Source organism: Mchenga conophoros, linkage group LG7 (genome assembly GCF_057382185.1).
Source record: "Mchenga conophoros isolate Kocher_MC1m ecotype Shallow Benthic linkage group LG7, M_conophoros_male_GT1.1, whole genome shotgun sequence".
Classification (NCBI taxonomy): Eukaryota; Metazoa; Chordata; class Actinopteri; order Cichliformes; family Cichlidae; genus Mchenga; species Mchenga conophoros.
The window spans coordinates 67,944,384-67,960,535 of NC_140532.1; the positions used below are offsets into that span (position 1 = coordinate 67,944,384).

General features: G+C 45.2%; 1 protein-coding gene across 2 annotated transcripts; it reads right to left on the minus strand.

Annotated features, from left to right (window-relative positions):
* Positions 1–21: 21 nt before the first annotated feature.
* LOC146571696 (uncharacterized) lies at positions 22–10,408 on the minus strand. 2 transcript variants are annotated; one of them, XM_085280992.1, is made up of 13 exons: positions 9,722–10,408; positions 9,551–9,644; positions 9,290–9,377; positions 7,522–7,858; positions 7,328–7,421; positions 4,529–4,616; positions 3,918–4,224; positions 3,458–3,551; positions 3,247–3,334; positions 2,126–2,444; positions 1,363–1,456; positions 1,200–1,287; positions 22–1,123 (listed from the first exon to the last, which is right to left on the minus strand). In XM_085280992.1, exons 1-13 carry the CDS (start codon positions 9,780–9,782, stop codon positions 536–538), a joined length of 2,340 nt encoding a protein of 779 aa, XP_085137118.1. In that variant the 5' UTR covers positions 9,783–10,408; the 3' UTR covers positions 22–535. The 2 variants fall into 2 exon arrangements, with proteins under 2 accessions (XP_085137118.1, XP_085137119.1); XM_085280993.1 differs by lacking the exon at positions 9,722–10,408 and having other exon boundaries at positions 9,508–9,644.
* Between the last annotated feature and the right edge of the window lie 5,744 nt (positions 10,409–16,152).

Sequence of the window (16,152 nt, forward strand, 5' to 3'; positions counted from 1 at the left end):
AGAAGAAAGAAAACACTCTGGCACTGAGGATGGAAACGAGTTTAACTTGATGAACTTTCATTAAACACAGAAACAAAAGTCCTGCCTGACTCTGTGCAGCGCTCCTGGTAACCAGTCAGCATCCCAGGAGGGCGCTTCCAGAACGTCCAATGAAAACCAAACCGACCGGCCTCCACAGTGAGGTCGTGTTCTCAGGCAGCGCCGGACCGTTTTCATCACTGCTGCCGAGATCCGAGCGTCCGCCGCGCTGGGTCTCCTCCTCCTCCCCTGGCTGAACAGCTCAGAGATCCAAAGGCGGCCCGGCAGCCGCCTGAGAACACGACGTCAGCCACACCTGACTCAGGTGATGTTTCTGATTATTATGGACCTGCACGCAGAGCCGTCTGATCCCAGGACCGCCCACTCAGCGAGCTCAGTCCTTCACAGAAGTCCTTCTGTGGATCCAGAGTCTGGACCCACAGACAAGCAGGCGGTTTGCCAGCCCGCCACGAGGTCTGTACAGGGATAGTCCACGCCCCCACACCGCACCGGCGGTCTACATGAGGGCGTTGAGGTGCCCCGAGTGTCCCACAGAGTTCAGCATCAGCGCCCTCTGGTCCAGCACCTCCCTGTCCCGGCCCAGCGCCGCCCTCTCCTGCTCCACCATGGCTCTGTCCCGCTCCACTGCCGCCCGCTCCCGGTCCAGCCACAGCCTCTCCGCCTGCACCGCCGCCCTCTCTCTCTCCAGCGCTGCTCTGTCTCGCTCCACCATCTCTCTCTCTCGCTCCAGCGCCGCCCTCTCCCTCTCCACCATCTCCCACTCACTCTCCAGCCCCCCCAGCGGCCCGTCGCATGTCTCTGAGCTCCGCTGGTTCTGCTCCGCGCCGTCTCCGAATGCATCCGGCGCGTAGTCTGAGGAAGATGGGCGGGAGGGCGGTGGGGCAGGGGGAGGTGCGGGGGTGGCGCGGGGCCTGAGTCTGGGGGCGGGGTCTGGGTGCTGATCGTCGTCCTGAGTGACGGGGGCCAGGAGGGGGGCGCTGCTCGCCAGCCGGCCCTCCATGGCTTCGTTCATAAGGTGAAACCACGGCCAGGAGGAGGCGCCGTCTGCCACGGTCTCCATCCCGACAGGAGGGTACTTCAGGTCCTGAGGAGAGCAGAGGATTTTAGAAACACGCAGCCACGAGCAGCTTTACCGAGGCGGGGAGTTAGTGACGGCCTACCTTGTACCGCCTCTTCAGATTGTCCCACTTCTTCGCCATCTGGTAGGTGGAGACCTTCCCCTGCAGACCGAGCTCCTTCAGGATGGCTCTGACAGGAAGTGAGGACACAGAGTCAGGAACGCCTCGCTGCTCCGACATTCACCCGCACGGGAGGCATACTTACTTCCAGGCGGCTTTGGCGGCGTTCCTCCTCCCGGTGAACAACGCCTCGTTAGCGGCTCGAAGTTTAATCATCTTCCTCGTGTCCTGGTCGGTCACTGCGACGCACACAGGTCGACAGACAAGTCATCAGTGATTTTATGCTGCAGTTTCAAAGTTTTCAGGCTTTTTTGTGCTGCACAAGTTTAATTTCAGGTATTTTAAATTCGTTTAAAAGATTTTTATGTTCTTGTACTTTAATTCATTCAGTTTGAATAAATATCTTTTATTGATATCTGTATTTTGATAACAATTTTTTATTCATTATTTATTTTCAAACATTTGCATAGATGTCATGTGTTTACATTTTAAACCACATTTTTATTAAATGTTTTTTCAGTATCTGTATTTTAACACACTCATTGTTATTATGATAATATATATACTTTCCTTATTTCTGTGTGTAAACATTTTGTCTTTATTTTAATCAGTTATTTTTAAAGTTTTTATTTTACTTTGTAATTTATTCAATTTGAATTTTGTTACATTTTTCTTTGCAAAGCTTTTCAGCGTTTTTTCCTCACAGGATAAATTTCAGGTCTTATTATTTAGTCTTAACAGATGTTTGACTTCCTGTCTGATGTTGTCTTTGTTTGTATTCATTTGGTTTTTGCCGTTTTGTATTTTCTTAAACGTGAAAATTTTTCTTAAACAACGTGAGTGAAGCCTTGAGGAGGTTTGAGGGCAGCGATCGTCACCGGGCCGTGACCACGAAGAAATCCTCTCACTTTTATACGTCGGGTCGGAGGGTGTCGAACACTCCTCTCCGCTGGCGTCGATGTAGGTGACGTTCCCGTCGGACTCCGCGTTGTCTCCGCCCACCATGCTCTCCAGCTCCGACACGCTGCTCCTCTCCGCCATCAAACAGTCTCTGTCGGGAGGCGGGGACGAGCCGAACACGCCGTCCTCCTCGTTGGTCCAGACCGGCGTCACTCGGGGAGCTTTGCCCGTCAGACGGCCTTCCAGAGCGTCGCTCATCAGCTGGAACCAGGGCCACGAGGCCGGGTTGGTCTGACCCTCCATCCCCCGAGGAGGAAACTTCAGGTCCTGCAGACGCAGCAAACTCACGTTTCAGTGAACGCTTGAGGCGAGCAGCAGCTCTCTGCGGCGCTCTGCCGATTACTATCAGAGAGCTGCAGGACACTCAGGCGTCTAACTTTATCTAAACAGGTCCGACTGGACAAAGCAGGTTATAGGTTCACATGCAGGGCACACGTTACTGCGAGTCACCTGAGAGTCATCGAACACACCAACCACATTTCCTTCAGTTACTATAACACCTTGAGGTCAGTTTAAAACACACCCCTCCGCCTGCACACGACTAACGTATCGACGGCGCCTCAGTCTCGAGCGATCCACTCACAGACTTGCGTGTCCACACCGCCCACCTGCAGGACTGACACTACAGTAATTATCTCAGGACTGTTGTCACTGCCGATCAGGAAAAACTGGGTTTGTTGCACGTGTGGAGAAACAGCTCAGATCAAAAGGAATGTTTTTCTCGCTGGTGTAAATGTAAACTAGCAGAACATCGACACTGAAGCTGACTTCCTGGTTTTAACGCCTGAAGCTCGTAAGCGTCTCACACACACAGACATTCACAGTGGAGACGTTTATCCGGCCCACAGTGCAACAGGACAGCGTGCCAACGATGAGTCTCTGTAAAACCTGACATGTTAGCGTCTGTGCACCAAGTATTTGTAGGTAAAAATATAACAACACTTATTTAAATACAGGCAAATTAGTTATGAGGACAACACCGCCTCAGCTGAGGGCTAAAAAGGATGCGGCGGTAACACGGGGTCACATGACCTGAGGCACGCTGCTCAAACTGCTGCAGGGATCTCACCTTGAATTTGGTCTTCAGGTTGTCCCACTTCTTGGCAACCTGGTCAGGTGTTATCTTCCCTGTCAGACCCATCTCCTTCACTATTCCCCTGCACACACACACACGCACGCACACGCACACGCGCACACACACACACACACACTTTAACAGGACCCCGACACACACAGAAACGAGTGCAGTGTTTTCAGCAGACGCTCGAACGCTCGCTCACCTCCACGCCGGTTTGGCGGTGTTCCTCCTGCCAGTGAACAGAGACTCGTTAGCAGCTCGCAGCTCGATCAGTCGCCTCGTGTCGTCTTCGCTCACTGTGAAAAGAGGCGAATGCAAACGTTACTTTGAGGCGTTTCCTGCACGGCGTGCATGAATACGATCGGGTGACATCGTTTGTTTCGTTTAAAAACTTCCTACGTCCTGATTCCAAACGACTCCAGAACTGAAGCTCCGAGCACAACGAACTTTTAGACGAACCCTCGAACCAAGAGAAACCGGACCTATCACATGACCTCCTGGGCAGCTGATTGGCTGTGCTTTAATAGTTTTCACTTGCACATGTTCCCTTCCTCCCTGATGCCTACATTCCCCACAATCCACCCCGGCTGCAGCGCAGGACTAAGCTGTGCCCCTCAGTCTCACTCTGCTGTCTGAGCTCCGAGCTGATCGATTATCCTTACGTTTGTAGGTGAACTCGCCCATCCGGTGCAGCTCGCCCAGAGCCGCCGATCCGTTCTTGTCCTCGTTATCAACCAGCAGGTCCATCTCAGACTCCGTCAGAAACTCGGCCATCCCGCCTCGGCTCCGGCGGGCTCGCTTCTTGGGTGTCGGGGACAGCGACTCGCAATCCTCGTCTTCATCCTCCACGATGGGAGTGAGGATGGGCGCGGCGCCAGCGAACCGTCCCTCCATGGCGTCGTTCATTCTGTAGAACCAGGGCCAGGAGCTGGGGTTGGTCTCCACGCCTCGAGCGGGAAACTTCAGCTCCTGGAGAAATGACAGGACGTCAACACTGCCACCATCTGCAGTTACCCACGATTCACAGGGACGCCGCCGATTCGGCTTTTCTAACTATTGATTATTAATTTATCTAATTTAACTGAAAGACGTGCAGCATTGTGGAGCTGCAAAGAACACATGAGTGGCCGTTATATAGTTGCAGTTCCTCTAACGTCCACTTGAGGCACCAAAACTGACATTAACAAAGAATGGCTATCGCCCCGCCCACTGCGGGTTATGATCTGGATGGCGACGCCCCTTCGAGTCGTGGCGCTGGAGTGAGAGGACGCACCTTGTATCTCCTCTTCAGGTTGTCCCACTTCTTGGCCAGCTGGTCTGTGGTCAGTTTGCCCTGAAGGCCGAGCTCATAGAGAATCGCTCTGAGAAAATCAACAAATAAAGTTATTTGAATTGGAGCCGAGCCCCTTCAGACCTGACCAACAATGAACATGAAGGTTTGGAACTGTTTGTCCTCGGCAGCGTTGGAGTTATTTTAGGTTTTTAAGTCTTTAAAAAGATGAATTTCTCAAAACGCTGCACGAGTCCTGATTAATTTACTCAGGTTGGTTATTAAGTTGATGAGCCTGCAGCAGAGCGCCGTGAGGAAGTGATCTGGAAACATCAAAATGCATGTACTGGTCAATGCTGCCCCCTGCTGGTGTATGTTTGAATTCACATTTGGACAGGAGGGATTACAAAAGGTACCTTTAAGTCTTTGATAATGATCAGAAAAATAAACATTATTAAATGTCTGAGACGCTCTGCAAATAAAAACAAGAAATATTTATGAAACCCTAATCTACAAAAAGTATATAAAAAAGTCCAAAAACTTATTTCTTATCAATATATTCATTTTATTTTTGGTAGTTTTCTGTAAAAAAAAAAAAAAAAAAAAAAAAAAAAAAAAAAAAAAAAAAAAAAAAAAAAAAAAAAAAGTCTAAATGTGCTTCAGGCACCAAAACATTTAATACTCGATGATATCCTGATTTAACCTTTAGATCAGGCACACTTTAGGTCGCGGGCCAAACACGATAAACATTTATTGAACCCTACAACAATGTTTTTTAAACATAAATATGAATAAAAACAGACAGGAATATTATTCCAGATTAAATAAACTTAAAAAAAAGAAACTTTAAATATTTTGCTCTTCATAAAAATATATCCTGTCAAAATTATGCAAGTTAGAAATAAGAACATGCTGCCAAAACCTCAGGAAAAGTAAATGAGAGCAAACACAAGGTTGGAGCCGCATGTAGACGAGCTGGGCGCTGCTGCAGGAGTGGAGCTAATAAACTGTGCGGGCCATTCAGTGTCGTACTCTCCCTGAGTGCATCATTACACTGCAGCTGCATCTGAATCTGCACAGGTGCAGCTCAGCAAAGTGCGCTGACTTGGTTCAACATTACTGCAACAGAGAAAGTGAGGCAGGCTGCACTGGTGCATTTGTGACAGCTTCACTGTATCACACATGTTCATGAACTGACAGGTTTCCTTGCTGAGCTCAAAAACTCTGTTGATAACTTTTATCCCGACTCAGCCAGCGGAGCTCTGCATGAAGGAATGTGGGCAAACTCTGAATCTATTTCCCACATAAAAGACTGAAACTGACGGTGATTTAAACTTTTAGCTCAGATAAAATGTACAGTCTGCGTCGCGGTGATCATTACATGCTCCATTTTTAGGACTTTACCACACAGCCTTTCCTGGTGTGTGATGCAGTGATGTGCTGTTAACTCACAGGTACATTTCTCCTGCATCTTTACTCGCATCCTGCGGACTAGTCCGCTTTTTCCACCGCACAGCACCGGCGCTCCATCTGTTGTAAGTCCAACAAGTTTGTCCCAGGGCAGTTTCACGTCGTTACACTTTGACATGCGTTTTTAAAAACGCCTTTTCCCGTCGTTGTCCCGTGCATCGATTTAATGTCCAATATTTCCTCTCCACGGATGAAGCTGGTCAGCTGTGCAGTGTCCATCATGTCTGTACTTTCATCCACAGCCGAGCATGCAGTGAAGTTTTTGCTTCTTTCACACAACTGTGTTCTTAAATCAGTGACCATCTCACAAACCGATCAGCAATCGTATTTCTGCTCAGGCTCACATTTGCTAAACTCTGCATTTTGTCTGGACACAAGACGTCCACAGCTTCATCCTGCAGCTCTTCAGAGCGGTACCGGGCTGCTTTGGCTCCTCTGCTACGATAAAACTTGCTTTCACAACAGCTTCACTTTGTGGTTTTGCTCTGGTGACGAACGTCTGCTGAAACGTCAGATTCTTCTTCAGCTCTTCTACTTCCTGTAGTTTCTGCGTTTCGGTTTTTCAGCTTATCCTGACGTTTTGTCTCGTAGTGCCGTCTTAAATTAAATTCCTTCATTACAGCCACATTAGCTCCACTAATAAGACGCACGGTTTACCAGCATGTCTGTAAACATATATTCAGCCTCCCACCGGCGCTGAAAGGCTCTGCTTTCAGAGTCAACTTTTCTCTGCACCATCGTGAGCGGCGAGCTTGACGCGGGAATGTTCCCAGTTAGCCTAGCGCTCAGCAAGGAGGCTGCAGCGCTGCATCATGGGATCTGTAGTTTGTATATTACTAGCGCCTCATATCGCCGGGCCATGCATAACAATAATAATACATCTATATAAAATGATCTCGCGGGCCGGATGTGGCCTTGACTTTGACACATGTGCTTTAGAAGAAAACGTTCGATTCATTAGGACCACATCATGTAACGGAGATCAGTGGAGCCTTTGTTTACTGTGACCAGGCCACAGCTGGACGGGTGGGAAACCTGCTGTAGAGGCTTGAACTTCAAACACGCCCAAAACATGTTTGAAAACATATTTTCATGACATTAAACCGTGCGACTATCCCAGGAAGTTGATTCCGCTTCTCACACTGAAAAAAAACACTCCGAACAGGTGATTTCGTCACCCGGGTGACTGAGCGCGCATCAACACAATATGACAAATTATTTCTTTAAATAAGATCCACGTCAATAACAAATCTGAGATGACGGAAATAAAAAGACAATAACAAAATCAAACCAGAAACCGGTTCAGACCTGGTTCAGGTGCGTTCGACTCACCTCCAGGCCGGCTTGGCTGAATGTTTCCTGCCAGTGAAGAGCGCCTCGTTGGCTGCTCGAAGTTTGATCATCCTCTCGGTTTCTTGTTCGCTCACTGTCAACAAGAGGTGGGGGGTGGGGCGGAGCCATTAAACACTCGGTCCTGCGTGAGGTGTGATTATACCTGATGATGTCAGCCAGGTGCGTCTGCCTACTTTTATACGAGCACTCGGTCATCCTCCTCCAGCCCATCGGGATGCCCTCAGGGGGCGGAGCCTCCGTGTGAACCCCCCCATCATCCGCTGCTGTTTCGGCTGCCACCGTGTCCTCCATCTCCGTCTTGATGAGGAACTCCAGAATGTCGGTGTTCTCCTGGTTCTGATTGGGCTGGCAGTTGCCACGGTGACCGGCGTTGCCAGCGGTCTCTGGGCTCAGCACCAGGTTGCTGTTGTAGAGGCGACCCTGCATGGCTTCATCCATGATGTGGAACCACGGCCACGACTCCACAACGCCCCCCATGTGGTCCTGGCCCTGGTATGGCTGCTTCAGGTCCTGGAAAGAGGAGAACAGTGACCCCTGCAGGCTGAAACAGGGACGTACAGTAAGAGCTGCCTGCAGGCGAGCGTCAGCAGAAAAACTGTTCTGCAAAGTGCGTCACAGAAAGAAACGTGCCAAATAAAAAGAATTAAACATGAAGACATTTAAAGGTCTTTTTCCTCCAGTCGACTCCCTGAAAGATTCACCAAGAAGCAGACAGATGTGCTCATCGGAAAAATCTCATTAAAAACAAACAAACAAACAAACACCGTCTCTCCTCATGTCTGAAAAAGTAACTGTCCCCAAAACCTGATAACTGGTTGTTCCACCCTCGCCCAGACTGATTTAAGTCCAGACTCGTGGTGTTTGCTGGTTGAGATCTTCAGCCTGCTTCACTTTGTCAAACAGCTTCTATTTAAAGGATTTCTGAGTCACCACTAGGGATGGGTACCGGTATCCGGTGCCATTACGGCACCGGTTCTGACATTAACTGTACTAACCAGACCGAAAAGCAGCGCACATTTCGGTGCTTTGTTTTCTTGAGATGTCACACACTTTGGATTCTAGCCAATCATTTTACGTACGTACGTTCTTTTAGAGCAGAGCTACAGATTAAAAATGTCCAAGGCGAAGCGGTCAGAGTCTGGCTGTACTTCACAGCAAAAGATGCAAACTCAGCAGCAACAAGTGCTTTAAGCTGATACTGTGATACTGTCAAAGGAGGTAACACCTCGAATCCGATGAAACACCTGGCGACGCATAGCGTTTTTTTAAAAGCCGAGAAATGCGCCGTATTTGATAGCTTGCTGCGAGACCTCACACCGTGCACATCTACTGCGGGTGTGGTGCCTGTTATCTGACCCGGAGCAACATCCCCCAAAAACCCGAAGAGGAGAGTCCTGGCCCCTAGCCCTGCCAGTGTAGCAGAAATGATGAGGATGATGATGCAGCAGCAGCCGTTCTTCTCTGCGTGAGTAGCTTCATGTTGTTAGTGTGTAATTTACGTTGAGTAGGCTAACCACGTTATTACATTAATGCATGTAAGGTGAACTAGCAAACATCATCATAGCTACATGCGGCTGTCTTCTTGTTTGATGGCAGGTACTCCCTTCACCCTGGCCAAAAAGGCTAAAATGACCAAAGAAAAAGTGGAAAACAGCTAAACATGAGAGGTTTTTGGACAAAGTTTGTGTTTTTTCCATTCTTTAATCACCGGTTCGAGCACCGGTTTGGTACTGGTATTGGATAAAACCTAAACGATACACATCCCCAGTCAGCAGGTCTGACAGGGATCAGGCCTGGGAGTGGCAGTGAAGGGAGTCTTTGCAAAAACATGAGGATGATCAGTTAACTTGTGAGTTCACGGGGGGGGGGGGGGGGGGGGGGGGGGTAATGACTTTCACAGACATGAGGAGAAGAACAGCAGCTACATGGCATCTCATGTACCTTATATTTTGTCCGCAGGTTGTCCCATTTCTTGGCGATCTGGTCTGCCGTCAGCTTCCCTTCCAGACCGAGGCCTTTCAGGATGGTGCTGAGGAGACAGGAAGCAGGACATGAGCACTCACTGAGGCCGTGGGAACTTTATGAGGGTGCTGCGACCGGTCCTGGCCGCTGGCACCCGGATCTCTCAGGTTAAACTGCTTCTGCTGCTCCTCGGTCACCTGTCGCTTGCTCAGGTGAGTCCAGGAGCAGGCGGGCTCATACCTCCAGGCTATCTTTGCAGAGTTCCTCTTCCCTGTGAACAGGGCCTCGTTGGACGCCCTGAACTCGATCAGCCTTTTCACATCCTCTTCGGTCACTGCAGGCAGGCAGCGGAGGTCAAAGGTCAGCAGCTCAAACACATGGAGCAGCACTTTTAAGGGTACAGGTACTTACTCTTATAGGAGTTCTCTGGGAAGTGAGGCAGCGGGTGGGGGGCCGGCTCCATGGTGATCATGAGAGGACACAGCTAGGAGAGAAGGAAGGAAGGAAGGAAGGAAGGAAAGAGGGAGGGAGGAGGAGGAGGAGATGTGCTGTGTTCAGGCCCGATGCTAACTACATCCGCTAGCGCATCCTGTTGCTCCTACAACGGGGCTCCTCCGTCCATCACGGGGGCCGGGCCGTGTCTGTGGGCGGGGGCCGCCGTCTCCTCCCGGTGAACCGTTAGCGGCCAGAGGCTGCAAGCTAACTCAGACGGCTAAAGCTAAACAACAAACAGACCGCGGAGCCGGGCTTCCCGCCGCACAGAGAGACACCGGCTCCTGTTAGCTCGGCTCGGCCCCGACCTCCGCCTCCTCTCGGTATCTTATGTCACCTCCTCCGACGGGCGGAAAAGCGTGAATTAAAGCGTCCCCGTTAACGGAGCTAGCCTGCATCCCGACGCTCTGCTCCGAGAGAAGGGTACGCTCGATATCTCCACCCGGGCCTGGCCGCTATCACCTGACCTCCGGCTCGAGAGGGCGGGGTCAACACAAACACAACCAGCTCGTTTTTTCCCCGTGTATTATTATTATTATTATTATTGCTTTTTTTTACATTAAGTAAATATGGGGATTTATAACATATATATGGATATAAAACAGGACTGCCTGAAATTGTAATAACTAACTTTCGCACTTTAGTGGTAAAAGCTTTTAGGCAGGAAGGGGTTCAACTCCAGGCCTCGAGGGCGTCCTTTAGATGTGTCCTTGATCCAACACAGCTGATTTAAATGGCTAAATGACCTCCACAACATGTCCTGTAGTTCTCCAGAGGCCTGGTAATGAACTCATCATTTAATTCAGGTGTGTTGATCCAGGGTGAGATCTAAAACTTGCAGGACACCGGCCCTCGAGGCCTGGAGTTGGACACCACTGCTTTTTTTTTGCCTGTCCCGTTTGGTTCTTTAGCTGTCATTGATGAGTTGATGACTGAAGGCCAACAAAGATATCCAACAGATTTACTTTACCAAGTGGATCATCACGGCTTTGTCGTATTGATCCATTTGATCAACCTTTGTTGTTATTATTTATTTTATTTAATTTTCAGTAGTTACAAATGGGACAGACATGGCTGGGGAATAGGAAAGGGAGAAAGAAAGATGAAGGAACAGAAAAACAGAGGGGAAGAGGGACAGTGAGAAAGGACACTTAAAAAGAAAATATATCCCAGATCACCTGTTGAGAGAAAAAAAGACCCCTGCTTTTACGTATTTACCACATATTTGTCTAAATTAGGGAACTCTGTCACTGAACTAACACAGCCAACTCCCTCAGCGTGTTTGTAGTCTTGGCTCATATTGCCTTCATATTAAATTATTTTGTGCTTTTTACAGAACTTTTTAAACATTGCACTCAACAACAAACAAATCCTCCCTACGACTGGCCCCCAGGCCGCAAGTTTGAGACCCTGGACTGGACAGAAGCAGTATTTTAGGCTGTAAAAGCAGACAGTATCAGCTTCATGTGCATGTAGGTTCATGCAGCTCAGTCCCAGAACAGGAACAACGCATTTAAAATCCAGTCTGTAACAAATGCAAATGTTCATTCATTTCATTCATTTCATTTATTTATTCATTTTCAGGCACAACAAATACCTATATTGAACATAAAATACACAAAACAAAAAACAAAACTTGCCTGAAAAAGGAGTGGGACGAAGAAAACTTATTAAATCCCACCCCTATACTCACTCATCAACAAAAAAAAACAATAAACTTCCCGCAGCTACGCCCATCATTGCATACAGACCCATCAACAGCCCCGGGCAGATACAAGCATCTAAGCGGCAGCTCGCAACCAACAATTAGAGCCTTCATAACTGAATACAGAATATATAAATTATAAATTGCATTACCACAGGTAACAGGCAGTAATAACTACAAGTAACAGACACACATACATATACATACATATATATCTACACACACAAGTACATATATGTACATACATACGCACACTTTATTTTTTATTTTTTATTTTGGAATCCATACCAGCAATGGTAAGAGGACAGACATTACAGAGCACACTAAAAGCATCATTGAGTATACTGTGACCAGACCAACTGTTTGTAGAGAAATTTAAATCTATGAATATTTTTGCATTGTTTCAATTGTAAACTCAGACTGTTCCAGATTTTCACACCACATACAGACACACAAAAACCTTTACGGGTTGTTCGAGTTCTGGGTAATTTGAATTCTCCAAATCCTCTCACATTATAAACCTTTTCTCGAATTTCAAATCTAGTTTGTAAATTTGCCGGTAAAAGTTTAGTAAAAGCTTTATACAAAATTATGGATGTATTGTAATTAACCAGATCCTGGAATTTAAGTAACTTTGCCTGAAGAAAGAATTTGTGAGTATGATCTAGATAACCAGCCTTGTGAATAATACGCAGTGCTCGTTTCTGTACTGTGACTAATGGATTAGTTGTATTTTTATATGTATTTCCCCACACTTCCACACAATATGTAAGATATGGAAGAACCAGGGTACAGTACAGAGTACGAAGTGCATCTTTATCAAGGAATTGTTTCACTTTGTTCAAAACTGCGAGGCTTCTGGAAATTTTGGTTTTTATGTGTCTGACGTGGGGTTTCCATGAAATTTTGTTATCAATTATAACTCCCAAAAATTTGTTTTCACTCACATTATCAATTGGTACACCTTCAATGATAATTGGTAATTCTATATTATATTTTAAATTACCAAAAAACATTGCTTTAGTTTTATTTATATTTAATGATAATTTATTTATGTCCATCCATTTTTTTTATTAATTTTAGCTCCCTGTTTACGGTCATTACAAGATCAGTATAATCATCGCTACTGAAAAATATGTTGGTGTCATCTGCGAACAGTATGAGTTTAAGTACTTGAGAAACATCAAAAATATCATTTATGTATACATTGAAAAGTTTTGGTCCCAACACTGACCCTTGGGGAACACCACATGTAATACCAAGTTTCTCTGAATGGTAATGCCCTATGCTAACATATTGTTCCCGACCCGTTAGGTAACTTTTTAACCAGTTACCAGCTTTCCCTCGAATACCATATCTTTCCAATTTATCCAATAATATTGAGTGATTGATTGTGTCGAAGGCCTTTTTGAGGTCAACAAAAATACCAACTGCATATTTATTTTTATCCAGTGTATCAGTAATTTCTTCTACTGCCTCAATTATCGCCATTGAAGTGGTTCTTTGCGTTCTGAAACCATACTGACCAACATTTATTATTTGATGTTTTTCAAGGAATTTTTCTAATCTTGAATTAAAAAGTTTTTCTAGAATTTTTGAGAATTGAGGCAGTAGAGAAATAGGCCTATAATTGGTAAAACTGTGTTTGTCATTACTTTTATATAGTGGTATTACTTTCGCAATTTTCATTTTTTTTGGAAAACAACCGGACTGAAATGATAAATTACAGATATATGTTAAGGGACTAGCAATATTCAGAATAACCTGTTTAACTACAGACATATTTATGTCATGATAATCCATTGAAGACTTACTTTTACATTCTAATGTGATATTTATTACTTCTTGCTCATTTGTAGCTGAGAGGAACAGTGAAAAGGGATTTGATTTTATATTACTGATATTTTCATTTTTATGACACGGGATGTCTGCTGCTAGTTCAGGGCCAACATTTATGAAGAATTTATTGAACCCATCGACAATATTACTCATGTTGTGATTTTCACCATTTGCATCAGTAAAATATTCAGGATATGATGTTCCAGAAGATCCTTGTTTAATTAAGTTGTTTAACACATCCCAAGTTCCTTTTATATTGTTTTTATTTTCATATAATCTTCTTCTATGATAAAGTTGTTTGCTCGTTCTTATAATATCAGTCAATTTATTTCTATATGCTTTATATCTTTGTTCCACTTCTTTTGTTTTTACTTTGATAAACTGTTTATACAGATTGTTTTTCTTTTTGCAAGCATTAATAATTCCTTTTGTGAGCCAAGGACTTTTTATCTTTTTTTTCTTTGTCATGTGTTCGTTTACAGGACAATGTTTATTGTACCACATAGTAAAAATATCTAGAAAATTATCATAAGCCTTGTCCACATCTGACTCTTCATACACCGAACTCCAATCTTGTTGTGCTAAATCGAAATTGAAGGCATGAATTGCTTCTTCATTTATTGTTCGCTTTGCTATCATGATCTTGGTATCTATTTTTTTTAAATCACAGTCACACAAAGTAAAAACTGGTAAGTGGTCAGTTATATCACAGACAAGCAGACCACTATTAATTTGGAAATCCATGACATTAGTAAAAATATTGTCAATAATAGTGGCGCTATGTAATGTTATTCTGCTTGGCTTTGTTATTGTTGGATATAGTGATAAGCTGTACATCGTGTCAGTAAAGTCATCAATGGCTTTTAACCTTGTTGGATTTAGCAAATCAATGTTAAAATCACCACAGATAAATAGTAATTTTTGGTTCACCGAAGCAAACGTTTTTTTCTATCCATTCATTAAAAGTGTCAATACTTGAACTGGGTGTCCAATATATACAACTTATTATAACATTTCTCTTTTTTTCATTCATAATCTCAATAGTCAAACATTCCAAAATTCCATCAATAGCCATAGACATAGTTGTTACAACATTATATTTTATAGAGTTATGAACATATATAGCAACCCCGCCGCCCGCCTTATTTAATCTATTCATGTATGTTAAATCATATCCATTCAAACAAAAATCTATTCCTTTATCGACATTGAACCAAGTTTCAGTGATGGCTATAACACTAAAGGGGCGAGAAAATTGTTGCAAATAGTCCTTAATGAAATCAAAATTAGAGTACATACTTCTGCTGTTAAAGTGAATTAATGAGAGCTTCCCGTCTAGGTTAATTTCTTTTTCATATTGTTCCTGAGTGAAATAATTACAATTTTTAACAAAAGTAGAGAGAAAGTTACTTTCAGAATCTATTTCTGGATCTATTATATTATGCTCCTTATATTCACAATCTAGATCAATTACTTTCTGTTGAAGAACTAATTTCAACGTGTCCATGTCATTTCCTGGTGTAATTGATACATTGGTGTCAGTTATACTTGTCCAGATCCTCCATGTTCCTCACTATCAGTACTTTTGCCTCTTCTGGTGTCCCGTTTAGCTTAATGAAAATCTTACAGTTTGTTACCCATGTATGTTGTATTTTACCGTTCTTCTTCAGTTGCCTTGCCTTCCTCGTGATGTCTGCGTTTTTTCGTGTCAGATGCTCATTAATGAAAACGTCCGTGCCTTTCAGTTTGCGTCCTTGTTTCAGCAGTGCGACCTTGTTCTTCCGATTGACAAATCTCATAATGATGGCCGGCAGTCTGTCACTCCTCCTGGGCAGTGAGTGACATGCTTCTATGTGCTCCAGGTCCATCTCTATCCCCTTGCTTTGGAGGAAGGACGCCACCTGTTGCTCTACCGAGCGGGTCTCCTCGTCGCTGGGCTCCCCGACGTTCCCGGCCACCGCACGCGCGTACGAGCGCGGCTCGATTTTAATACCGCTGATGACCACGTCGTTCGTACGGGTGTACTGCTCCAGCTCATCCACCCGCCGCTCGAGATCCATGATCCGTCTGTCCTTCTCGGCATTTTGGAGGCGTAGCTGTTTTACCTCCTCCAGAAGCCCCAGAAGCAGCTCCTGCTGTGCCCTGACTGCGGCCACGTCTCCGCACAGCGCTCCGAGGGAGGTTTTAATGTCCTCAACCTCCTCTGGTGTCAATGTTCACATTGACAAGTCAAAAATAGCTTCAAGGGAAGACAGTTACGTTCAGGCCATCAGTCAGGACCAACATATTTAAGGAGTAATGCAGAAAAATAAGAGAATGAATAAAACCACCTGAGGTTACTGTTTTATCGTCTGTAAGATTCTGTTTTCTGTAATAAATAAGTCAAATATTTGGTTAAATATAATACAAGTGAATGTGTTTGATTTCTTTTTTGTTCAGAGCGGATTTTACCACGCGATGTTCAGTTAATAGGAGCTGCTTTTGTCTTTTAAATGTTTCATTTCACTTTCATTTATGTATAAATGTGTTAATGTTTACACACACGCGCCTCGTCTCCTCTGCTGCCCCCTGCAGGCACCAGGAAGCCTCTGCTGAGCCTCCTGCAGCTCAACGTCAAGGTCATCACATTCACCACACCCAACACCGGAAATGCACTTTCATAATTAAATTCCTCTCATTCGTTAAAGCTATTTGACAAGTTACCTGAACATCTTTGCAATTTCCCGTTGCACTGAATTATCGATTAACTATATGATCAGCCTGTAATTGAGTCCAATCGATATTACACTCAGTCTGTTATAGCGCA